Source organism: Phalacrocorax aristotelis, chromosome 11 (genome assembly GCF_949628215.1).
Source record: "Phalacrocorax aristotelis chromosome 11, bGulAri2.1, whole genome shotgun sequence".
NCBI classification, from domain to species: domain Eukaryota; kingdom Metazoa; phylum Chordata; class Aves; order Suliformes; family Phalacrocoracidae; genus Phalacrocorax; species Phalacrocorax aristotelis.
This window is the reverse complement of record NC_134286.1, coordinates 11,872,457-11,895,718: the sequence shown is the minus strand read 5'-3', so window position 1 is coordinate 11,895,718 and position 23,262 is coordinate 11,872,457. Positions and strand designations below refer to the sequence as shown.

At 50.6% G+C, this 23,262-nt stretch overlaps 2 protein-coding genes and 5 non-coding genes across 9 annotated transcripts; all 7 read left to right on the top strand.

Moving 5' to 3' along the window:
* Positions 1 to 1,319: 1,319 nt before the first annotated feature.
* TRMT2B (tRNA methyltransferase 2B) lies at positions 1,320 to 10,377 on the top strand. Its single transcript, XM_075106961.1, has 13 exons — positions 1,320 to 1,668; positions 2,203 to 2,478; positions 3,809 to 3,863; positions 4,359 to 4,478; positions 4,896 to 4,995; positions 6,052 to 6,122; positions 6,572 to 6,718; positions 6,859 to 6,953; positions 7,494 to 7,708; positions 7,837 to 7,938; positions 8,120 to 8,239; positions 9,210 to 9,309; positions 10,113 to 10,377. Exons 2-13 carry the CDS (start codon positions 2,300 to 2,302, stop codon positions 10,237 to 10,239), a joined length of 1,431 nt encoding a protein of 476 aa, XP_074963062.1. The 5' UTR covers positions 1,320 to 1,668; positions 2,203 to 2,299; the 3' UTR covers positions 10,240 to 10,377.
* A 1,206-nt stretch (positions 10,378 to 11,583) lies between these two features.
* On the top strand, positions 11,584 to 23,196 carry DKC1 (dyskerin pseudouridine synthase 1). Of its 3 annotated transcripts, none has more exons than XM_075106960.1 (15): positions 11,584 to 11,676; positions 11,870 to 11,931; positions 12,256 to 12,342; positions 12,915 to 13,006; positions 13,540 to 13,724; positions 14,228 to 14,292; positions 14,869 to 14,995; positions 15,359 to 15,489; positions 16,498 to 16,641; positions 17,528 to 17,648; positions 18,593 to 18,711; positions 19,834 to 19,922; positions 20,395 to 20,461; positions 21,185 to 21,343; positions 21,835 to 23,196. In XM_075106960.1, exons 1-15 carry the CDS (start codon positions 11,661 to 11,663, stop codon positions 21,904 to 21,906), a joined length of 1,536 nt encoding a protein of 511 aa, XP_074963061.1. In that variant the 5' UTR covers positions 11,584 to 11,660; the 3' UTR covers positions 21,907 to 23,196. The 3 variants fall into 3 exon arrangements, with proteins under 3 accessions (XP_074963061.1, XP_074963060.1, XP_074963059.1); XM_075106959.1 differs by having other exon boundaries at positions 19,834 to 19,937; positions 21,185 to 21,340; XM_075106958.1 differs by having other exon boundaries at positions 19,834 to 19,937.
* On the top strand, positions 14,402 to 14,648 carry LOC142063458 (small nucleolar RNA SNORD17). Its single transcript, XR_012662771.1, has one exon. It is a non-coding gene; the product is annotated as a small nucleolar RNA SNORD17 (small nucleolar RNA).
* LOC142063456 (small nucleolar RNA SNORD83) lies at positions 15,197 to 15,272 on the top strand. The gene has a single exon (XR_012662769.1). It is a non-coding gene; the product is annotated as a small nucleolar RNA SNORD83 (small nucleolar RNA).
* Positions 15,663 to 15,797, top strand: LOC142063463 (small nucleolar RNA SNORA36 family). The gene has a single exon (XR_012662776.1). It is a non-coding gene; the product is annotated as a small nucleolar RNA SNORA36 family (small nucleolar RNA).
* LOC142063457 (small nucleolar RNA SNORD17) lies at positions 17,907 to 18,153 on the top strand. Its single transcript, XR_012662770.1, has one exon. It is a non-coding gene; the product is annotated as a small nucleolar RNA SNORD17 (small nucleolar RNA).
* On the top strand, positions 19,028 to 19,103 carry LOC142063460 (small nucleolar RNA SNORD83). The gene has a single exon (XR_012662773.1). It is a non-coding gene; the product is annotated as a small nucleolar RNA SNORD83 (small nucleolar RNA).
* Positions 23,197 to 23,262: the final 66 nt, after the last annotated feature.

Here is a 23,262-nt window from a genome sequence, read left to right as displayed (position 1 = left end):
GCGCTGAGGGTAATTAGGAAATAAATAAATGTTGGAGGCGGAGAAGGATGAGTGAGTGGAATGCGCTGTGTGCTCAGTTCTCTTCAGCTGCTGTTCCTGTCTGCTGTTGGGCACTTGTGCCTCTTGCTTTCTGCTTATTGGGACCTTCTGCAGTATTTAGGTGAAGAAAGCTAGCCTTCAGATCTGGGAAGAAATGAAGCCGCTGTCTTTGGTGCACCCAGCTGTTGCCTCAGGCCTGGCTGTATTTCTGCAGTGTTAAGACGCAATCTCAAGAAGGGGATGCTTTTTTCTTTAAGCCAGAGATCCCCTGGTGGACCCCAAATAATGGTGCGTGTTGCATAAATAAAGAGCAACTCTGGTACACCCAGCTAATGGTACATGAAACAAATGCCTGCAGCAAACACTCTGCAGAGACCCTGCAGAAGGCTGAGGCTTTGTGAGAGAGAGCGCAATCCCGTCTGCACACCTGGGAGAGAAGACAGGGGAAAGAGGTAATTCTGGTGTAACAGTGGTATTACATGTACCTCTGGTTTTAATGTTTGGTTCTAGAGTGAGCAGTTTTTTTCAAATGCTTTTCCAATGTTTGTTTTTCAAATGTTTTTCAGGTTCCACACTTAAGTCACTAGGAACTTGCAGTTTTCCTAGCTGCAATGCAAACAATTCCCACAAGATTTTTAAGAAGAGTTACCACAAAGCTGTTTTTGGCCAGATAAAATTACAGTTGATAAATGCTTAATTCAGAATTTGATTATATTTTATGGTTGTTAGCTACAATGTACCATGCTGTGAAGCAAAAATAAAAATCCATGCATCACAAGTACTTAGGGCCCTCTCCTTTTCAGTTAAAATAGATGAAACTGTTACTAGACTATTATGTGGTGGTTATCTGAAAAGTGTTTTAACTTTCTAGGGCCTGGAGTGATAGTTGTGTAGAGTGAGTTCCCACACAAGGATCGTCCCTTAGATTACCTGAAATCAGAATACTTAAAAACTGCATACAGATAACTTGGTCACTGTTGAGAACCTTCCTCGAGGCACCAGGTCTGAGAGCAACCGTAACTACATTGATGGCAACTTGTGCCGGCCAGACGGAGCTGAGGAGCGCTGCTGCGCAGCCTTGTCCGCCAGCAGGACCCTGGGAGAGGCTCTGGAGTCTGTGCGGGGGTGCGTCCCCGGGCAGTTCCCGTCTCCCGCAGTCCTGCGAGGTGCAGGGCCGCTCTTTTGCAGAGCTCTCCGGGACGCTAACATCCTGGGACAGGGCGGGTCGGAGCCTGATCGCACCCAGTGCTGCTCGCTCTGTTCCGGGTGCCTAAATGGGCAGAGACCGTTTGGAGGGAGTTGCGGCGACACGGACTGGTGGCGCCCTCGTGTGCGGGCGTAAGCTGGAGCCCCCTTGCCCTGCTCCGCCGGGTGGTCTCACACTCTGCCGGCATCCTCTGCGGTGTTCCCCAGGGAGGGGCGCTCCTGGGTGCCGCACCGCTGCAGAGCTGCCTGGACACTGAGCAGTTGTGCGTGCGTGAAGGGCCGCAGCGTGCCCTGCTGCGATGCCGGGGGTGCCAGGGCTCTGCGCCACGAGCACGGCGAGGGAGCCGGTCGGGCACCACGACTGCCCCCGTTGCTGCTGACGGGCCTGGAAAGTTGCAGGGTGCCGGGCCGCTGCACCGGGAGGTAGGGCACAGGCCCCGGGAGCGCGGTGGGACTCGCCACCGAGCAGAAGCCCCCGTGGGGTGGGGGGGAGCTGGCCGTGGCTCCCCGGCAGGGGGGCTCGGCCGCACTGCAACGCAGCGGGGAGCTTCCCGGCCTGGGGAGGTTTCTCAGCTGTAAGCACCGCGCAGGGCGGCGGAAACACGGCGCACTGCATCCCGCCACGCGAGACCCGAGTGCCTGGGGAGGTGGTCGGCCGCGGGCGGAAGGAGGAAGCGTCCCGTCGCGTGACGCGAGAGCGGAGCGATGGGAGCCCTGGCAGGGCCCAGGGCGGGCAGCGGGCGCTGCCAGCCGAGCCCTAAGCTCCACGTTTAGCTGCCCGTTCCCGCGCTCCCTGCCCGGCCCCAGGGCAGGGCCCGCGCTGCGCTGCGCGCGCCGGCCGGCAGCTCTGAGCAAAGCGAAGAGGCACCTGCTGGGTCGGACCGGCCGTGGGTACTTTTAAACTAAGTGGTTTATTTCCTGGGGCGGAGCTGGCCGCAGGCGTGGTGTTTTTCTCAGCTTGTCTCCAGGTGTGTAGCTGACCTGCTGCTTTCTGGGAGGTTGACGGCGAGCTCGTGTGCTGCTTGCAGGGCTGCAAGCCCCTCTCCTTCCCACCATGGCTCTGTCCAGTGCACTGAGGCTACCGTGCCGGCGCCTTTGCCCTTCGAGTGCTCTCCTGAGCAGCCTGCCCGGTCGGGACCGCAGCCTGCTGACAGAGAAGACAGCAGCAAAGTGGAAGGAGAAGAAGAAGGCCAGGGAGGGCTGCAGCCTGCCAGGTTCCTCCTGGGAGGAGAGGTACGGCCATTCCAAAATGACCAAGCACTCTTGCAAAGCACCAAGCACCTGCAGCTGTTAGAGCAGTGCGTTGGGGGTTTCACCTCCACCCATCTCTCCCCAGCAGGAATAGAAGAGCCAGGGCTCAGCTGGCTTGCCTGGGGATAGGAATAATGGAAACCACAAATGAAGAGGTTTAAGAGGAAAGGATCAGGAGCAGAGCAGTTGCCGTACTGGCCAGCAAGAAGTAACAGTCCATTTGTTTTGCAGTTCTGTGCCTGAAACTAGTTGGCACTGGGAGTTTTGGAAGCAGCTCCAAAAATCCCAGTAAGCTTAACAGCAGTTTATCCAGCTATGGGGTGAGGTTCCCATGGGCTCAGTGAGTCAGTAGTTGATGGATAGTTATGATAGCTTGGGTCACATCCATCACACCCCCCCTTATTTTTTTTTAAATCAGCTTTTATGTTTTTTGTTCCCGCTCTCCCTGCCTCGGATGCGAGTAGTGGCAAGTTCTGAGGTTCATCTCTAAACTGCTGCTGCGTGGGCGGCTGGGTCAGTGAGAGTGGGCAGCCTGTAATTCCCTGCCTGCTGCACACAAACTGCATTTTGCTGTGGTGGATTTAATCTAGTACAGCATTAGTAAATAGAAGTATTAGTGGCTGGAAGTGTGAGTGGGTAGATGATGCAGGATGGATGCATCGAGTGATGAGAGAAGCAGCTTGCTCATTTAGGGGAAAATCCCAGGGAGATGGGACTTGGGCTGCCCTCGGGGCAGCAAGGGACAGCCAAAGCCTCTGATTCAGCAGGATAAAACAACAGAGCCTATCTGAAGCTACATCATGATCTTCTTTCCCCAAACCCCCGCCCCCGTTCCCTTCTCTGCCTGCAGTTTGGGTTTTTGGTTTTTTTTCTCCTCTTCTGACCCCAGTAACATTTGAATACTCATTCCCCTGGCTTTATCAGCCTGCAGTCGGATCTCACCCAGGGCTTGGCAGGGCATCTCTGGGTGCCTGGGTGGGGGGGAATGCTGTTCCTGGTCCTGCCCTGTAAAGGGGCGTCAGAAAGATACCCGGGGTTACCCAGGATGCCCAGGCATCGCTGGTCAACCTTTGGCCAAAGGCTCAGCCTGTCCCCTGGAGAGCTGGTTGTTGTGGTTCCTGGGTCCCTCTTCCAGCCATGAGCATTCTGCACCAGGATGGTATGCAAAAGGGAGTTTGGATGTTCACAGCCAGTTCTGGTGCAGAGACTGTACCAGAATGGTCCTGCCCATGAAGCAGCTTGAGGGGATGTAATGGCATAAGTATCAGGAGGCAAGTAGCTCTGGGCACTACCGCAAAGTTGTGCTTTCCAGGTTAGTGAATGCGGTGACTCCACTGTCAAGACTTCCCTATCAAGAGCAGCTGCAGGTAAGATGTGTTTATGTGGGCTTTTCTCTGTCGTGTTGCACCAGCTGTCCTTCCTATTGGCCTTGAGTAACAGCCCCTAGCATCTTATTAGCTTAGTGCTGTGAACTCCTCAGACCCCGCTTACTGCTGCTTTAATTCTTTGGTTATTGTGAAGGATAGAACTGGGAGGTTCCCCGTGGGTGGTGTGTGTGATCACCAACAGCACAGAGGATGGGCACTTGCGCAGTGATCCTGTCCAGTGTGGGGCAGCTGCTTCACCGGGGCATCAGGTTGGACCAAGTGCTCTAAGCCAGTGCTTGGGGATCCCAGACACAGGATTTCTCTCTCTCCCTGTTGCTCCAAGTGGCTGCGGTGATGAGAAAGGCATAATTTCTCTGGAGCTATATCCCACTTGCAGTATTCCCTCCTGTTGGCCTTCCCAGAGGTGGGTGATAAAGAGCTGCCCACCGTCGTGTGGTCCTGTGAGAGTGTTTCTGGCTTAGGACTCCTCTGCAGGTGAAGTATGAAAGCCAGAGGAAGATTTTGCAGACACTGGCGTCTCGTCTTGAGGAGCTGGGCATAGATGCGCAGAAACCTGGTGGACTCTGCTGTCCTCTCCGGCCTGTAGTCCCTTCGGTGAGTATTCCGTGGGAATGCTCTCCCCTCTGAGCCACCAACAGTCTCTCACTCGGCTCCCAGAGTCTCACGGTGGGGATTACTTGGTTGCAGAGAACGTGTCTGTGGCAGTCCTCAGTAGCTTCTGCTTTGCAGCCTGGGACTGCCAGAGTGAAAGAAGCCCAGTGATTAGGAACCCTGTTTTGTGCCTAGGCCTTCCCTGATAAACCCATCACCATTCTGTCACAGAGAGCCATTTCTTCTTCCCAAGGGGAAGTGCTGGGGGTCTTGTGTACAAGCGCCATTTCCACATTTTGCACGTTTACGTGTACCTTCCCATGTTGCCAACAGAACAACCAGGCTGGGTTTTGGCATTCTGCTGTTACTTTTGCTTTTTCTTTTAATACAAGACTTTGTTTTATCTTCTTTCTCCCTCAGCCTGTCATTAATGGCTACCGAAACAAATCTACTTTCTCTGTGAACCAAGGACCCGATGGTAACCCCAAAACCGTGGGGCTGTATGTAGGAACTGGCAGAGGTCAGCACAGGACAAGGATCTGGGTAGAAAACTGCTAGCGTGGGGTGGGTTGGGGCAAGGCTTTGCTGTGACAGCCTCTCCCCGAATTAGAAGCCTGAGTCCTGGGGGATGCCAACAGAAACGCCACTGAGTCCGGGGCAGCAATTCCAAAACCATGATTCATTAGCTTCTTAAGAAACACCAGCCTCTAATTTGCTAAATACAGCAGTAAGGATGAAGCTGTGGTAGCAGTCCCTCCAGGCTTTAGCTTTGTTTTTCTTAATTATGCTGTTCCCATGTTTTTGGTGTGCTCCAGGAGCCTGTGCTAAGTAGGGAGAGCATAGCAGGGTGTGCATGTCCATAGGCAGCAGAGCGATGTTGGAGCGCTGAGGGTGCATGAGGCAGTTTGATTTTGTACAACGCAGATGTGAGCTGGGTGCTCCTTGCAAGCTGCTCGGTGGTGAGCTTGTTCACACCACTGCTGCTAGGTTTTGCTTCTCAACATCCATAGCAAGAGGTGCTGGGGGGGTCGCTGTGTACTTGTCTCATTAGAAGAAAAATTCAATTTTACCTCTGACAGCAGAGCTTAGCATTGAAACTGAAGTGAGAATGCTGTCTTCCAGGCAACCTAAATTGCTTTGCCACTATAAGCCCACACCATTACTCTCCAGTTAGAAAACCAGCTTGGTTTTCTTGCTCTGGCTCCCTTAGTTTAAGAACAGTGCAGGAGCTGCTAGAGGGCATTTAATTAGAAAGCTCCCAGAGCTCCAACCTCTTCATGGAAGTTAGTGGCAGTAATCACTGACAAAGGGGATTCTGGCAGGTCCTGCAAACTGCAGGTACCCAGAACATCACAGGATTTAGTGGGGCACTTAGATACCAGGGGTTTTTTTGGGGTGTGTTTGGGGTTTTGGGGTTTGTTTGGTTGTTGTTGTTTTTTTTTTGTTTGTTTGTTTGTTTTTTGGTACAATGGGAGAATTCAGGGGAAAGGCCTCTCCACAGTTTATCATGTCAGATGCTACAGTGGTTTACCTGCCCTGAAACAAAACAATTGAATACCCCCCTCTCTCTCTCCAGCAGGAAATATTGTCTGTGTGAAAGCCAACCACATGGAGAACATACCCCCAAAACACAAACAAGTAGCCCAGGTAAATAAGTCATGTCTGTTCCTAGACTGTGGAATAGAGGGACTGCCATAACTCTTATTTGGGAGAACATTGTCATTTTAGTTACGCTGGGTTTTGAAGTCCGTTTTCATGTTCTGAAAAGTTTCAGGCCTGACTCTGGTTGATGGACACATTTTTTTAAAACTTGCACATTAACGTTGCAGCCCCTAAACTGTCCCAAAGAATTAAGTCAATCAAGTGACAATGAACTCCTGCCAATCTATTAAAATACCTAAGAATCACAAACTGAAATTATTAAAGTGTCTTGTCTTCCAAGAGCTGGGAAAGAGCTTTCACTCAGTGTATTGAAATCAGACAGAGAAACCAGATGATACTGGTGGAAGGGCCACCCATCTGGGGTGTGTGGAGTTCTGTGAAGACTAGGGCAGTTGTCTTCGCCGGCCTGCAAGTGCTGTTTCCTCTCCACTCAGTGCTATGAGGAGTTCATCCGTTGCTCCCCCCTGGACCCCTGCATCCTCTTCCACAAAGGTGGACACTGGCGCGAGCTCGTGGTACGCACCACCAGCTGTGGCCACACCATGGCTATCATCACCTTCCACCCCCAGGACCTGGGCCAGGTGAGTATGTGGAGGACAGGGCCCCTGGCAAGAGGCACGTCAGGTATCTGGCTGGCCTGAGCTGGCTGACTGTGTTGCTGGGGAGAGGCATCTTATCAGATTACCCAAACAGCCAGGTTTTGCTTTCTCACTGTTGACAGGAGGCACTGGCTACTCAGAAAACGTTGCTTAAGGAGTTCTTCACATGCGGACCCGGAACAGTCTGTGCCGTGACTTCACTTTATTTCCAAGAGAGGTATACATCTTGACACTGGGAAAGAGTGGAAATAAAGCCACATTCTTTGTCTCCCCACTCTCTGATCAAATTCAAATTGTACCAGTTCAGGGAGTGCTTGAAGAGAATAACAGATGTTTGGATGCCTCTTGCGGACGTGGTTTTAAGGTGGCCACGTCTTTTGTCTTTCCAGACCTGAAATACTTGAATAAGCTGTGGCTCTAGCTTGTGGGAGTTATGAGCCTGGGAAACTAAAGGAAAAAAACTACAGTGGCTTTCCCAAGACAGCAAATCGCATTAGCAGCAAAGCTGGGGAATAGACCCTAGGACTGCTGCTTTCTGTGAATGAGTTTTGATCCTTTTAATGAATTCTAGGCTGTGCAAGTTACATATCCCTTACAAAGAATCTAAATTCTTTGATCCTGCTGAAGGGCTTGCATGAAATAAAAGTTGGTGGGGGAAGAACCATCCTCCCCTGCACACGAGCACCCCGGGAGTGGAAGTGAAAATCAGCTGCCTCTCTGCTGCCTTCTAACAGCTGGTTTTTGTGTGCTCTGCTAGCACCATGACACGCTGCTCCCACGAGCAGTCCCCCTTCCAGCTCCTCCATGGGGAACCGCACATCTTTGAGGAAGTGCTTGGCCTGAAGTTTCGCATCTCTCCAGATGCCTTTTTCCAAGTAAACACGGGTGCGGCAGAAGTTCTGTACCAGGCGGTCGGGGAGCTGAGTCAGGCTGGTGGGGACACCGTCCTCCTCGACATCTGCTGTGGAACGGGTGAGCAGTGGCCGTGTGAGCCTGGCTTGCAGGGCTGGCACTTTGCGTGCCAGAAATGATCCCTGCTATCTAAAGGCTTGTTTCTTCAGCATGGATGTACAGAGCATTTTTGTATCCCTCGTTTCCAGGCACAATTGGTCTCTCTCTCGCTCACCAAGTGTCCAAGATTATTGGTATTGATGTGGTGGAGAAGGCAATAGAGGATGCCAGGTGGAATGCAGCATTCAATGGTGAGTTCAGACCCGCTGTGGCAGAAAGTTTCAAACTAACTGCTGAAAAATCAGAAGCGGGAGTGGAGGGATCCTAACAAGTTACCTCTATGCAGCAAAGGGCGGTACTTCATGTTACATGTAACATTTGGTACCAGAGACTGGCTTTGCTCGGTTCACGTGGTTACTTTTTGCTTCACAGGAATTTCAAACTGTGAGTTTCACAGTGGAAAGGCAGAGGCCGTGTTACCACAACTCCTGTCATCGTGGGAGGATGCCCAACCCCTTGTTGCTGTGGTGAACCCATCTCGCGCTGGGCTCCGTGAGGGAATATGCTGTTTATTTTCACCTTGAAAACAGAATTTGAACAAGTTCTGTGAGACGTGTTATACTGGCTCCAAACCCTCTGCTCATTTTGTCTCTAGTTTCTTACCTTGTTGCTGACAGCAGCTTAAAATCCCATCGAGTCTGCTGTTTTCAGGGTCTTTATCATGCTTTCTCTCTAAAGCAGACAGCTCTAATCTTTTCTCCATCTTTCATCGGCTCACAGAATTATTCAGGAGAGAAGGAGCTTCTGGAGGTCTATGGTGCAATCTCCCAACTAAAGCAAGGCCAACTTCAGAGCTGTATAATGTTGTGCAGGGCTTTAAAGCCTAGCTGAGGTTTGAATGTGTCCAAGGGTGGATACCCTCTCCTGGAAATGTTTCCCTGTGTATTTAATAAGAATTTCCCTTTGCTGCAGTGCATCCCTTGCCTCTCATGCTCTTCCGTCCCTCTTTGAGAAGATTCTGGCTCCATCTTCTCTGTAATCACCCGTGAGGCCCCTGAAGGTAGCAGATGGATCCCTGCTCACCTTCTCTTCCCCAGGCTGAATAACCCCAGCCCTCTAACTGTCTTAGCGGCCTCTGCTGGACTTGCTCCAGCATGTACTGGGAAGTCCCAAACCTGTCCTGGTGCCCAGATGTGGTCTCACAAGTATGTGTGGAAGGTTTTATGTGCCTCTGCTTAATTAGGAATTTTTCTCTCATCCTTTATCCCCTTGGGAAGCAGAGAGATTTTGCCCGCTGCTCTACCCTGCCCATTTGGCTGAGCTGTTTGCAGCGTGGGTTGCATCCCTGGCCTCCCAAGAGCCTGCATCTGAGAGGGGACATGGCCAAATGTGTATATTCTTTTTTCCCCCTGTCTTTTTGACAGTTCAGTGCAGCTCTGTGATGCCTGCTGTGCAATCATTTGCTCTGGAGAGCTCACGGTGGTGGGGGGTCACTGGGAAAGCACGGTATCTGTTTTTGCAGATTACAGGGTTGTGCGAGCCATCCGAAACTGCAAGTCCATCCGAAGGCTGCTCTACATCTCCTGCAAGCCAGAGGGTGAAGCCATGAGGAACTTTCTTGAGTGAGCACCCTCCTCTCTTCCTTTCCACTGACCTTAGTGACAGACCCTATTATGTCCAGACAAGGACATAAGTAACTGCCCTTGGCCTAGGAAGGTTTCTTGCTGTGACTGCGTTTCACTGGGCGAGTTCTGCAGGTGTGACCCAGGACTAGTCAGTGCATGGTCAGAAGTGGTTTATGCTTCTGTGTCACTTTGTGTTTACCTGCAAGCTGCACTTGCTGGTTTAAGGTAGCGGGTGTTCTTTGGGTTTTGTGTGTTCCAGCAGGATGCTTTAGTGCATCAGTAAGGGATAGAAAATAACGCAAACATGCTATAATGGCATTGTGCATCCTTCCCCAACAAAACAGCACATCTCAGCGTGGGATACGGGGTCCACTGGGTTCACTGCAGGAAGGCTGGCCCCTAGCCAATGCAGTGAAGCCAAGGCGATTAGTCACCTGCTTAGGGTTAAGCATATAGCTAATTCTTTATCTGGGGCAGGCCCGTTTGCAGGTGATAAATCTGTCTGCAGGTAACCAATGAAGGTAGTACAAAAGTGAGGATAATTTTTACAGTGTCTTTCAGCTGGGATGGCTTGTGAGAAAGGGAGCTTTAAACCTGCCACTGACTCCTCGGCTTGTCCATGAGGCTTTCAGAGCTGTTTTGGGGTTCAGTTTTGATGGTTCCAGACTTCAGCCAGTGTCAGCTGCAGACTCTGAGGGATGTTAGCCAAACACACGATACCTCCTTAGTGCATCCTCTGTGCTGCCGTGTGTGGGAAGGCTTCTGCTACTGGTCTCAAGGATGCTCTCTTCTTTGCACAGGCTGTGCTGCCCATCTGACCCAGGGAAGAAGCTGGCAGGAGAGCCGTTTGCCCCCGCGTTGGCTATTCCTTTTGACATGTTTCCTCACACTGTTCATTGTGAGCTGGTGCTGCTGTTGACCCGCTGACAAGGAGGCAGATGTGCCAGCTCTGAGAGCTTGAGAGGCCGTTTCCTAGTGTCCTGAAGACTGGAGCCAATGTTGTTAGGATTTTAACTTACTTTCTTGAAAGTTGCACAAAAATAAATAATTTTGCTTGCCTAACTACCCTGTTCGTAAGGAAACACTCAGATTTCTGCAGTGAAAAGGTTCTCTGTAGCATTTCATCACCCTTTCCTCCCCCGGAAACCTCTTTTTGGGCTGCTGGTTAAAGCAGCCTGGAAAATACCCTCTCCCACGTATGGTGGGTTTTCCCCATCAACACGTGAATACAAAGTGCTAGAATCCACTGTCACTTCTAATACTGCCATGCCATTAGTCCTCTGCTTGCTTCAAGGATATTTCAGGTGTTTTTCAAGTTGATAGTGAACTTGCTATGAAGAAACTGTAGGAAGTAGAAATCCTTGTGCTTCACTGGGCAGATGTTGACTTTTGGGCTCAGGGAAATATTTCCTGTATAAACTTCCAAATCCAATGTGGAATCGCTGTCAGTCACATGGGTAACATGGAGGCAAGGAGAGAGGTCTTTCCTTTTTATAAAAAGTAACAAAGAGAAAACAGATTCAAGTGTCCCTCCTTCTGCACCTGCCTCCCCCTTCTCCACTAATGCTTGCCAATCCCAAAATATGAGGTGCCCTGTGCAAATGTCAGCAGCAACAAGTTATTTCCTCATCAGGTTGCTCTGCGGTAGTTAATTCTAAACTGTGGCGTGTTTTGTATCTGTCCCACCATGCTCACTGGCTGGCAAGCTGTGAACCTCAATGTTATATGAAGTTTTCCACAGCTCTCCAAAAGATGGAGCTGCTACAACCTGGGGGCGGGTCTGAGTGAGCAGAGTTCCCGTGCATTTTGTGAGCTCCACGTTGTTTTGAGGGCTCCTTTTATTTTTTTTTAATTTTTACCTTTATGTTGTGCTGAAGGTACCTTTTGGTTTGTCCTGGTCCTCTAGGCCAGACCAGTAGCAGAAATAGCGTTTGGCAGGCACCTAGCTGTGCCTGAGGCCTTCGTCTCTGCTAGGACCAGCCGCACAGATGGAGGTGAATGACTGGCAAGGTTTGTACCAGGGTACAAAAACATCTAAAAGAAAACGGTACAAGCGGGATGGTTTCAACCAGTGCGAGCAGGGAGGCAAGGGCAGGACATCCCGTCGCGGGTACAGGAACGGTCACTGTTCCCTCGCACAAAACGGAGCTCGCCCCTAGACGGGAGGGTCCGCACGCTGCGTCACTAACGCCCGCCTTCGCTGTAGCGACCGCAGCCACCGCTCCCCGCCTCGGCGGCCCCGGACGCGCGCAGCGCTGGGCGGGACCGGTCACGTGCTGGCGCGGGGCTCGTCGGGAAGGGGCGGCCTTTCCGCTTCCTGCGCTACGGCGGCGGCACGCGGCGCGGTTATGGCGGACGGGGACGGTGCGTGGCGGCGGGAACCGCCGGGGCGGGCGCGCCGTGAATAGGCGGGAAGGGGCTCAGGGAGACTCCGGCGGGGCTCGAGGGCGCCGCGTGGGGAGGGTCGGCAGCGGGCGCCCTGCCGGGCCTGCCCCGCTCCCGGCGCGGTGGGGCCGGCGGGGCCTCGGAGGGAATGTTCAGCGTGTTGGTCCCGCAGGTTCCACCGCGAAGAAGCGTCGGAAGAAGGAGAAGCGGCTACTTCCCGATGAGGACGTAGCGGTGAGCGTGGGGCCGCGGGCCCGGCGGGGGAGCTGACTGGGGATCCCAGCCCGATCCCTGGCGGCGCGGCGGGACGGTCCGGGGGGCCCGGGGATAGAGCTGGCAGTAGCGGTGCCTGGCAGCGTGCACAGACGTGCTTCGCCCCCACCGTCACCCGAGGGAGCGTGGCCGCCTCGCTGGCAGAGCCCGCGCTGCGTGGCGAGCAGCGGAGCGCCGCTCCGGGGGCGGTTCACGGACCGCGTGGTGGCGGCGCGTGGCAGCGGGCGGGAGCGCGTGTCTCTGGGTTTCCTCTCTCTCATCTCAGTTAACTTCACCTGCCTTCAGGATATTCAGCATACAGAAGAGTTCTTCATCAAGCCCGAATCCCGGATCCCCCAGCTGGACACGTCTCAGTGGCCCTTGCTGCTGAAGGTAGAGCCGGTTATAGACGCCCTGGGGCCCATCCCTGTTCCTGCTCCTTCTTGTGTCCTCTCTCAGTGCAGGCTCCTGGAGATGCACGTCCTCCTCTGTGTAACCCTGCTGCCAAGAAACAGCAAGCATGACACTCAAAGCAGGGGCAAACCCTCTGTATGCAGAAAGCACATTATAAAGTTTGTCCAGCAGTATCATTTGCCTGCCTGCCTTCTAAGTTTGCTGTCTCCTCTAAAGACCCACCAGATTTCTTCAGCTATTTATTTTGGTCTTACACAAGCCTGTGGTCTGCGCTAGACTTCTGAGTTGCTTGTGCTGAGTTTCTGGGGCATACTGGAATTATGTGCATTGTAGGGGTTGGTGTTCTGCTGCTTTCCCATCTCTTTCAGCACAGGGCTTATGTTTCTTTCTCTAAAACCTGGTTTCACTGTTGGGTCATAATTTTGGGAGAGGCTCCTTCACTGAAATGCACAAGTCGGACATTGTGTAACTGGGGAGATGTATTGGGGCACAACAACGCTGAAACCAAGGTAAACTCAAGAATATTTGTAACTTTTGCTTGAATTTTGTAGAACTTTGACAAATTAAATGTGATGACAGCACACTACACACCTCTTTCTTCTGGTGCTAATCCTCTGAAGAGAGAGATTTCTGACTATGTGAGGTGAGTACGTTAAGGACCAGAGTGGCTAATTTTTCTTTCACAGTTAATATCTTCAAACATTTTATGTTTTGGGTTCCCCTTGTACTTTTCTGCTTGACTTGATGCCTTGTACTAACAAATGTCTAAATAGGACCTACTGGTCACTTTCTGTAAAGTTGGCTTTGTTCTGGGGTTGTGGCTGGTCTGTGGATGGACATGCAAACGCTTGAGAAATCCTCTGGGGTCTTATGGAAGGTCCTTTGGTCTGCTAGGCTTTGAGACTGCTTGGAGTTTGTTTGTAGCATTTGATTTAAGTTCGGAGTAGTGATGAGCAGTCTGGGGAGAAGATAATTCTTTGACCGTGGAACATATCACCTGCTGTGCACAGAGCAGCTTGACACGTGCTTGCTGAGAGCAGCTGTGAGGCTCATCACTTATTTGGCTGTATAGAAATACATTTCTTTGCAGCCATCACACATATTGTCGGAGTTTTTTTGCGCTCTTGCTGTGTTTGCCCTGATGCTTAGCTCCTACTCTGTCATCTTGCACTATAGGTCTGGCTTTATTAACCTCGACAAGCCTTCCAATCCGTCTTCCCATGAGGTGGTTGCATGGATCCGACGCATCCTTCGAGTAGAGAAGACTGGACACAGTGGCACTCTGGATCCTAAGGTGACTGGGTGCCTTATTGTGTGCATTGAGAGAGCAACACGACTGGTCAAATCTCAGCAGAGTGCAGGTATGTTTATCACCTGGGACCATTTATGGTCTGAGTGACTGAGGAGGTGCAGAGCGCTTTTGGAGACAAAGTGAAGATTTCCAGTCTTTGAAAGGGCTACCCTTTGTCTTCAGTGCCTTGAGCTTCAGGGTTGCTTATCCTTCTTGCTCCAAGCCAATGAGGGTGCACCCATGCTGTCACAAGGTATATTTTGTGATTGCTTCTCTGGGGCTTGTGCTATTTTAAGTCAGTGAAAACAATTCTGACAGACTGGATTCACCTACTAGCTGAACTTAACAACCTCAGCCTCTACCAGTCCAGTGAAACACAACTTGGTGAAGAAGTAAATGTAGCTTAGATTTAGTTTGTTGGAAGAATTCCATAATAAAGTATGTGCACTTCCTGGGAGAGGTGGTTCTAAAAATTTTAGGGCTCTGTGGATGTGTGGCTGTGAAGCAGTGTGGACTTTGAGGTCAACATTAAATGCAAGTGGCCACTCCTGACTGCTCTTGTCGTTCTTTCAGGCAAAGAGTATGTGGGAATTGTTCGGCTGCACAATGCAATTGAAAGTGAGGCTCAGCTTGCCAGGGTAAGTCTCGGCATGCTCTTAGCCATGCTGGCACTTTACATGCAAAGTGTTCAGCATAGGTGGGAGATGAGAGGGTAGGAGCTGTGTGGTGCTCAGGTATGCTCTGTATGTGAGGTGATGACAAAGTTTATCCATTCTCTGAGTGCAGTGGTGCTGCCCTCCTGCAGCACCCCGATTCCTGTTCTAGGGTCTGCGTGCTGTGCAGCCTCCAGAGACCCTTCAGCCTCCCAGTGTCCTACTGGGGGCTGCTGTGGTGTGTGGCTGGCTGCCTGCAGGAGCGAAGTGGTGCTGGCAGGGTTGGAGCCCCTCTTTGGGGGGCTCCATCCTCACTGAGATGAGGGATGATGTCTGATCACATGCTGCCACTTGGTGAAAAAGCCCAGAAGTGCTCACTAGCAGCTGGGGTAGCATTTTCACCACATCACTGGTTCAGATCATCTTTATTAAATATGACATCACCAAATCATGATGAATCTTGTGGTTTCTTGCTCACAGAAGTGTTTGTAGTTGCTGCAGACCCCAAGGTGCTCCTGTGTTAGGGCCATGAGCTCTTACTTCTTCTGCTTCTACCCTCAGGCAATAGAAACTCTGACAGGCGCACTGTTTCAGCGACCACCCCTCATTGCTGCTGTCAAGCGACAACTGAGAGTCAGAACCATCTATGAGAGCAAGTTGGTGGAGTATGATCCTGAGAGAAGATTGGGTAAAACAAGGCTTTCCTGCCTTCTTTCTGTTAAGCTGACAGCTGATAAAATTTCCAGTGAAATGGGCTGCTTTGTGTTCTTGGCAGATGTCTTAAGACATAAATCCTCACCACTATCAAGTGGTAACTGCTTCATGCATCACTTCGTGCTGAGAAGCAAATCCCATCTATATTTTGTACTGCTGTATCCTTTGTTGAAGAGCCAAATGATGTCAATTAGATGGCATTAGCACTCAGTGCAAAGATGACCTTCATCTATCACCCCAGGCTGATGGCTCTGTGAAGGGTTGGACGTATGGCTTTTCTCAGAGGGAGCTTCTGGATATGTATTTAAATACTATTCTGTCCTGTCCTGCATTTCAGGTATTTTCTGGGTGAGCTGTGAAGCAGGAACATATATCCGAACACTCTGTGTTCACCTTGGTTTGCTGCTTGGTGTGGGGGGCCAGATGCAAGAGCTCCGCAGAGTGCGCTCAGGCATCCTGGGCGAGAAGGTAGAGTAGTAGCTCTAACTATAACCAGCAAAGTTGAAATTGTCAGAATGGCAAGAGTTCCTTGGAACTGTATTAGTTTTACAGTGTTAGGAGACAGTATATGTCCATGGCGGCTGGGAGGAGTTTTGTGAATAGCCCTGAAAACATGGGAGCTCTTGCCATAGATGGTCTGTAACCAAAGTGTTGAGTTCAGTTCAGGGTGTTGCCCCTGTTCTGGTAATTAAGCTTTGGGACAATGAGTGACTGGGAAGTGCACCACGGTGACTGAAAGTTCGTTTTATGCCGCCTGTGTTTCTCAGCCTACAAACCATACATGTGCCATGATTTCAGGCGTGTGAGCTGTCTCCTTAGCAATCTGCCGCCGCTTGGTGTCAGGGCGCAATGCAGGGAACGTAGCTCATAAAAATGAGCCTGGGAGATAGTCTTGTGTGATCTTGGAACACTTGTACAGTCTTTTCAGTCTGGTCACAGCTGGATCCTGCTGCCAGTCCAAACTCTAGAACTAACTTCTTTCTTTGCAAAGCAGGAGTATCAGAGTGCAAGTGCTTCCCCACCCTTCTGTGCTCTTACCACAGCTGTAATCACTGGCAGTCATTTCTGAATTCCAGGTGTTGGGTGCTTACAGCTGCTTCAAGAATTTATTCCATGTCACAGATTGAAGAGCTGGTTAATTTAGACTTCTACTTGCTAATCTTTGTCTGAGTCCCAGGTATTTGTTTAAGTTTGGTCATACTTCAAAGTTTCATGTGGACGTGCTTATACACTAGATCCAAGTGCTATCTGAGATTAGGAAGGTTGAAGTTTGTGGTAGCACAAGTCAGGTTGACCTCGAGCTGTTGATGGAAAGCATTCTTGCCTCTTTTAGGCCGCTTTTTTGATGCTTCTGAGTTAGGCATCTGATTTTCACTCCCTTTAAGCACACTATTTGCTGTTGGATTTCAGTTGTTTTCTTGTGCGTGTTGAGTTGATGGCTGGTGGGAGAGTTTTAGAGGGATTGTGTCTTTGCAGGACAACATGGTGACTATGCACGATGTACTGGATGCACAGTGGCAGTACGACAATAACAAGGATGACAGCTACCTGCGAAGAGTTATCTTGCCGTTGGAGAAACTGCTGACTTCCCACAAGCGGCTAGTCATGAAAGACAGTGCGGTGAGTTCCTGAGATAGCAACAGTTGACAGCCAGAGACTGCAAAGTGTTCTCCTAACTTATTGTCCTGGTTTCAGCTGGGATAAAGTTAATTTTCCTCCTGGTAGGCTGTATAGTGCTGTGTTTTGGATTTAGTATGAGAAATGTTGATAACACACTGATGTTTTAGTTGTTACTAAGTAATGCTTACACTAGTCCTGAGGGAAGTGGCTGGGGGGCAGCGATCAATGTTTGGGGATTGGCTGGTCATCAGTTGGAAGGTGGTAAGCAGTTGTATTGTGCATCACTTTGTTTATTAATTATTAGTAGTATTACTATTACTATTGCCAGTATTTTACTTAATTTTATTTCAATTATTAAACTGTTCTTATCTCAACCCACAAGTTTTCTCACTTTTACTCTTCCAATTCTGACTCTCATCCCACTGGGGGGCAGGGAGCGGGCAAACGGCTGTGTGGTGCTTAGTTGCTGGCTGGGGTTAAACCGTGGCACTTGTACATCTAATACAATAAAAGGGGGATCAGGATCCACATGGTGTCCGGAGCTGTCCTGATTGTGAGCTTTGCAGGACCCAGTATGGGCCACTGCCAGATCAGCAGTACAATGCAAGAGCCAGGAATTGAGCGGTAGAGAAGCTGCTTTCCTCACTTTAGGAGGATACTGATGGTTATAAGAGATCTATCTCATGTGTTGTTTGCTGTGATAGGTGCTTTGCTTGCTTTTTCCAAAGGCCCTGAGTTTTATACAGTAAACAATAAGAAATAGATATGTAAGGGATATTACTGCTGGGACAGTAATGGCAATAGGAAGCTAAAGTATTAGAGGCACTTCTTATATTGTTTTTATTCTCTGATAGCCTATAAGCCCTCCTGATCCCTATATTTTCAGGTTAATGCCATTTGCTATGGAGCCAAGATCATGCTACCTGGTGTCCTGAGGTATGAAGATGGTATTGAGCTTAATCAGGAGATTGTTGTCATCACCACGAAAGGAGAAGCTATCTGCCTAGGTATGAAACTCCTTGTTCTTCTTGTGCCCAGCTAACTGCAGAAATAAGACTTATGTTCCAGTGAATGTATAACAAATGAGTCCCCCATGCACAAAAGGTTTAAATAGTGTTTCCTGATGGGACCTGTGGGTTAGTATGGCCCAATGTAGCTGATGTTGGGCAGGATGTTACAAAACAGCGGCTGCATCACTCCTTGGCAAGGTGTAAGGAGTTCCTCAGCCTGGTTTCAGCTGCTTGATGCTCAGGTATGCTCTGTATGTGAGGTGATGACAAAGTTTATCCATTCTCTGAGTGCAGTGGTGCTGCCCTCCTGCAGCACCCCGATTCCTGTTCTAGGGTCTGCGTGCTGTGCAGCCTCCAGAGACCCTTCAGCCTCCCAGTGTCCTACTGGGGGCTGCTGTGGTGTGTGGCTGGCTGCCTGCAGGAGCGAAGTGGTGCTGGCAGGGTTGGAGCCCCTCTTTGGGGGGCTCCATCCTCACTGAGATGAGGGATGATGTCTGATCACATGCTGCTACCTGGCACATCACACTCAATGACTAGATGTGTGTAAAAGGACTTGAGCAATTACCAGCTTCTGTGAAGTGACCTGAAAGGGTGCTTTGGTCTAGCCAGGGTCTTCAAAGAAGCTGTGTAGGTGGCAGATGCTGACAGATGGGTGGTCTGTCATGGTGCTCAGTGCTGCACAGCCTTATGCTCATGGGACTGAGAGGCCTTGGAGGTGTAACATAGCCAAGCTGTTCCGCCCTGTTGTTTATACTGCCTGCACTCTGGTCATCTCGGGGGAACTTACCTCCAGTGAGGTTTTGAGGTGAAATGGCACAGGTGGGGGCTGTTGCTCCTCTTTATGCTGACAGAGGAAGAACAGGCTGAATGCAGCAGGTTCCTGCGTTGCTGTCACAGTTCTGCTGTTAAAGAGTTAATGAACTCTCTGCCTGCTTCTGCAGCCATTGCCCTGATGACCACAGCAGTCATTTCTACCTGTGACCATGGCATTGTGGCAAAGATCAAGAGAGTGATCATGGAGAGAGACACGTATCCCCGCAAATGGGGTCTTGGTCCCAAGGTGAGTGGCGTGGGGGTGCGGTCAGTCCCAAGGTGGTAGTGGGAGCCCAGCTGTTGGAATATGGGACTCGCTGCCCCTTGGGCAGAGCTGAGCCATGTCTTCTCCAGAGCCTTGGTGTAATTCTGCTATGCTCTCCTGGAGCCACAATGGTGGTGCTTCCCAGTGCTGGGCAGTACCAGCCCAGTGCTGGTGGTAGCGAGGCTTACCCTTCCAACAGAGCCTGGGCAGCATTACCCGAGGATCTGCTGGGGCTGCTACTGGTGCTCAGTTGTGGGCTTCTCAGGTCTGTACAGCACCAGCCCTTCTCTGGTAAAGAGCCAAATGATGTGAAGTGCATGGCATTAGCACTCTGTGCAAAGATGACCTTCATCTATCACCCCATACTGATGGTTCTGGAGGGGCTGGGCAAGGAGCTGCTTTTCCTTCTGGTGCAACTGCAACAGTGCCACGATGCAAACTCTTGTGAGACACTAAATTGTGCCTGAAGGACAGGAGCAATGGGAATATCTGTTGTTCGGTTCCTCTCCTGTCTCAAGGTAGACATGGAAATTAGCAGGTCAGAAATTCTAGCTTAACTGTAGCCAGCCTGGCATTTCACTGTGGTGAGTAATGCAGCTCAGATTTAAAACTCAGCATCAAGCTGCTGTGGCTTATTCCATTCCTGTGATTCAGGTGAAATGTAGAAAGCTGTGGGAATGCATGCAGATCTGTGTCACAGCAAATGTGAGGTAATGTGGGCCCGTTCAGGCATCTTGGAGCCTTTAGCAAAGCCTTGCATTTGCAGCTGGAGTGGTTCAGCTGAAATGTGGCAGGTCGCTAAGCTGGAAGAACCCAGGCAAAGATCTGAGCTGCACGATGTGCAGAGTCATCTTGCTCTGCTGCTGTTACTTATCCCACAAATTAGGCCTTATTTACTGCCTCATGTCAGATTTGTAGGCTGCTGTGCAGGGGATGTTTTGTGCAATTTGTTCAAAGGTCTTTGGAGGACTGTTAAATTAATAATGCTGTAGTTATTGGCTTGGCTTGTTCCTGGATTACCTCCTCTTAGGCCAAGTGGCTGAAGCCCCAGGGAGCATTTCTCCCCCTGGAGCTGCAGTCTGACTTGTTGCATGTTGCTCTCAGGCCAGTCAAAAGAAAATGATGATCCAGAAGGGGCTGCTGGACAAGCATGGAAAGCCCAATGAGAGCACACCGGATTCTTGGAAGAAGGGGTATGTGGATTACAGGTGGGTATGGGGTGTGTGGCTCCCACATGGTGGGTGGAGAGCCCCATTCAGTGAGGGCTGGGATGGGTGCTGCTGTTTGTGCTTGGAACATGTTAGGCCTGGCCCAAGGCTGTCAGCTGTCCAGACCCATGGGGTGCAGTGGCATTTTTTGCAGTCCCAGGGAACATGCTGCTAGTGAGCAGTGCCAGAGGGAAAGGCCTGGAGCAGATGGTTATCCCTTTCTAGCCTGTGCTTGTGGTTTTAGAGGGAGTCAGTCTGCTAAATGAAATGGGGAAGGCCTTGCTGTTGCCCAGCACAGCTGGCCCTGGTGCAGGCTGCAGGTCTTCCCCACACTAGCCTCCCCACCCAGCACCTGGTGTGGGTTCAGAGCCCTTTTGAGGGGGACAGGGCTTCCTACTTGTGCAGAGCAGCGCAAGGCAGTGGCTGTCCTGCTCAGCCTGAGGATCTTCTCTTTCAGGGATGCTTCCAAGAAAGACGCAGCTGTCATTCCCCAAACTGTTTCAGAGCTGGAGAGGGCTCCAAAAGTGAGTGTCATTAATGTTCTCTGGCTGTAAGATTGTTTGGGGCCTGGTGAAGGGTGGTTACGCACCTGTTCCTTTAGGCAGTTGGTATTGGGTGCTGGATTGTGTGCTGCTTTGGTTGGTTGTTTTACAGCGTTGTTCCATGTTCTGGGAGCCTAGTGCCCCAACATGAGTCTTGGTTGCGTGGCCCATGAGCTAGCTGTAGGGTGACCTGTTTCAGGCCTTACCCCTCAGTGTCTGGATGTTGTACTTTGGCACAAGTCCTGTAGCACAGTATGAGAATGAGGAGCTCTGACTTGTGTACAACTACAGCGTCCAAGGAAATATGTTGTATGGAGCCACAATGGAGGTTTGTTGTGCCAGGGAACCTTTCTGGAGACTACAGACAGTTGCAGAAATGTCCATGCAAGAGTTGCATCTAAAGTTCCCTAAGTCGGGGCTTGGGCATGCAGTTGGAAAGGTCCATCAGTGTTTCAAACTGTGGAGCATTTGGGGTACAGGAAACACTGAGAAATAATGGGGTGCATTTCTGGCAGAAGCAAATCCTAGACAGGGTATGCTGGAGGGGACCACTGGCAGTCTATAGCTCACCCTCCTGCTCAAAGCATTGTTAACTGCGAAGTTTGATTGAATCAGGCAAAATAGTTGCAAAGAGCTTGCCAACAGTTTTCCCATCATTTGAGCTCCTTTGGAAATGGCGTGCCTGACAATGTGTTCCCCTAACAGAGAAAGCGAGAGTTGGAGAGTGAAAGTGAGGAGGCTGTGACCCCACCATCCCCTGCCACCCCACCACCAGAGGAGCTGAATAAAAAGGAAAAGAAAAAGAAGAAGAAAGAAAAGAAGGCCAAAGAGGCAGCTGAGAGTGCAGAAGAGCAAATAGAAGTGGTACGTAACTGGGTGCTGCTATGGTATGGTCCAAGCATGGGAGAGGTTGCTGTCTGTCCCTAATACCTCCAGGATAAACTCATCAGCATCCTGCTCTGTGTGTCCCCAAAATGCCAGGCTCCTCACAGGTAGAAAAGATGTCTATGTAGGTGCATTTGTAAACTGAACTGGTTGAGGGTGGTGGGCGATTGGGCAGGTGAGGCTTGTGGGGGTAGATCTGCACTGGGGCAGGGATGGGGTAAGCAGCCATCTGTGCCCTGGGGCAGGTGGTGGGCACACATTCCTGCCAGGCCACCTCTGCTCTGGTGCGCTGTAATGGGCCCTGGTGGGAGGATAGTGCCTGGCGTGGTGCTGGCATTCAGTCATTGTGCTTGAGTGCTTGTATGGTGGTAAGGAGAGCCTGCAGTGTGTCTGGAGTGGGGCTGTTCCTCTTGAAATGAGCAGTGAAAGATTCCTTTTTGATTCCTTACTGACCTCCAATCTCTTCACAGACCAGTGAGACAGGCACCAAGAAGAAGAAGAAGAAGAAGAAACAAAAGGAGGCAGAAGAGAACTCCGAGTAAACTACTGGATCTGTCCAAAGCAGGCGACCTCATCAGTAGGGAGGGAGGAGTCTGAGGACTTCAGGAAAAAGAGGACTGGCTGCGTAGCAGAGGGGCCAGCAAGTTACATGTTCCTGTTCTGCTGCGTATACAAGTGAGCCGGGTGTTTTTGCCCAGGTACCTGCTCAGGTACCCCTCCTCATCCTGTTTTAAGGGTTGCCAGAGGAGCGGGGTCCCTGACTCCCCCTGTACTGGATTGCTCTCTAAAGCTGAACACTGTGTTGCCAATAGAAGTGGTATCTTCAGGGAAGCTGTAGCTCCTTAGTTGGTGTCTCTGCTTTCACCCTGAGAGGGAGGAATAACGTTTCTTTCCCCTCTTGTGCTGCCTCTCTCTTCCTTTTTTACAAAGTTTGGAGCTGTTATCTGACAGTCACAGAATGTGTTGGTGTCTGGACGACTGGCTTTGTCTTGACCTGTTTGGATGGTGACAGTCAAATTGGTTTTTTGAAAAGCCCTGATTTGTTTTACCCTGGTCATATGCTTGGCTTGACCCTCAGCTAGATGAGATCAAACAGTCCACCCAGATACTCTTCCGTACTTTTTTTAACTTTCTCATAAAAGGATTAGAATTAAATCCCTGCTTTTTGCTTTATAGTGCGGGGACCTGCTTGTTAGTTGTTGACTGATCCCCAGACCCAGTGACCTTGTCAGCGTGTACCTCTTGCTGGCTCTTTGCTCTTCTCTACCCAGTTGGAATGGGACCACAGTGATTTCTGCTGCCTTCCCTGGTTTTGATACCTAATATGCTCTGGAAGGCTGGAAGTGTGGATGCTGCTGGGGGGCAGAAGTGAAGCGACCAGAGGGTGGCTGGCCAGTATGCTTTTCTAAAGGGCTGTTGGGACTGGAGTCCTCATTGGGAAAAGCTTGGCCAGAGGCAGCTCTGCAAGGGGCACTGGGTGTGGGGCTTGAACGGTTTCAGAAAGACTTGTCCTAATTTCCTGATCTGGGGTGGCTCACTGAGGGCAGGAGGTCTCTCCTTTGTCGCAGGGGTAGTGCTGAGCCAGGATTTTAACCCCTTTTAATGGAGAAGGATCCAGGCTGCTTTGTTCTGAGCTTCATCCCTGCAGAGATTCTCTAAAGTGTCTTAGCCTTGTGCATTGCTTTTGTCTTAATCATCTGACTTTTCTCCCCTCCAATGCTTGAGATATATGCAGGCAGCGGGGCCAGCAGCTGGTGGCTGTCAGAACCTGAGCAGAAAAAACCTCCATTTTTACTCTTTTTTTACATGAAAATAAAAGCCCTATTTTTGAACGGGTGATTTTCTTGCTCATGTGGCTCCTATAAGAAGTCAGTGGTCTGTTCATGGGGAGGGGAGGC

Excerpts from the sequence above, each read along its gene's own strand:
- TRMT2B (XM_075106961.1), top strand. The coding sequence starts at position 2,300 with ATGGCTCTGTCCAGTGCACTGAGGCTACCGTGCCGGCGCCTTTGCCCT. Across the intron at positions 7,709-7,836 it reads CGACATCTGCTGTGGAACGG|GCACAATTGGTCTCTCTCTC; the intron begins GTGAGCAGTGGC and ends CCTCGTTTCCAG. Across the intron at positions 9,310-10,112 it reads GCCATGAGGAACTTTCTTGA|GCTGTGCTGCCCATCTGACC; the intron begins GTGAGCACCCTC and ends TTCTTTGCACAG.
- DKC1 (XM_075106958.1), top strand. Across the intron at positions 11,932-12,255 it reads TTCCCGATGAGGACGTAGCG|GATATTCAGCATACAGAAGA; the intron begins GTGAGCGTGGGG and ends ACCTGCCTTCAG. Across the intron at positions 15,490-16,497 it reads CAGGCATCCTGGGCGAGAAG|GACAACATGGTGACTATGCA; the intron begins GTAGAGTAGTAG and ends GTGTCTTTGCAG.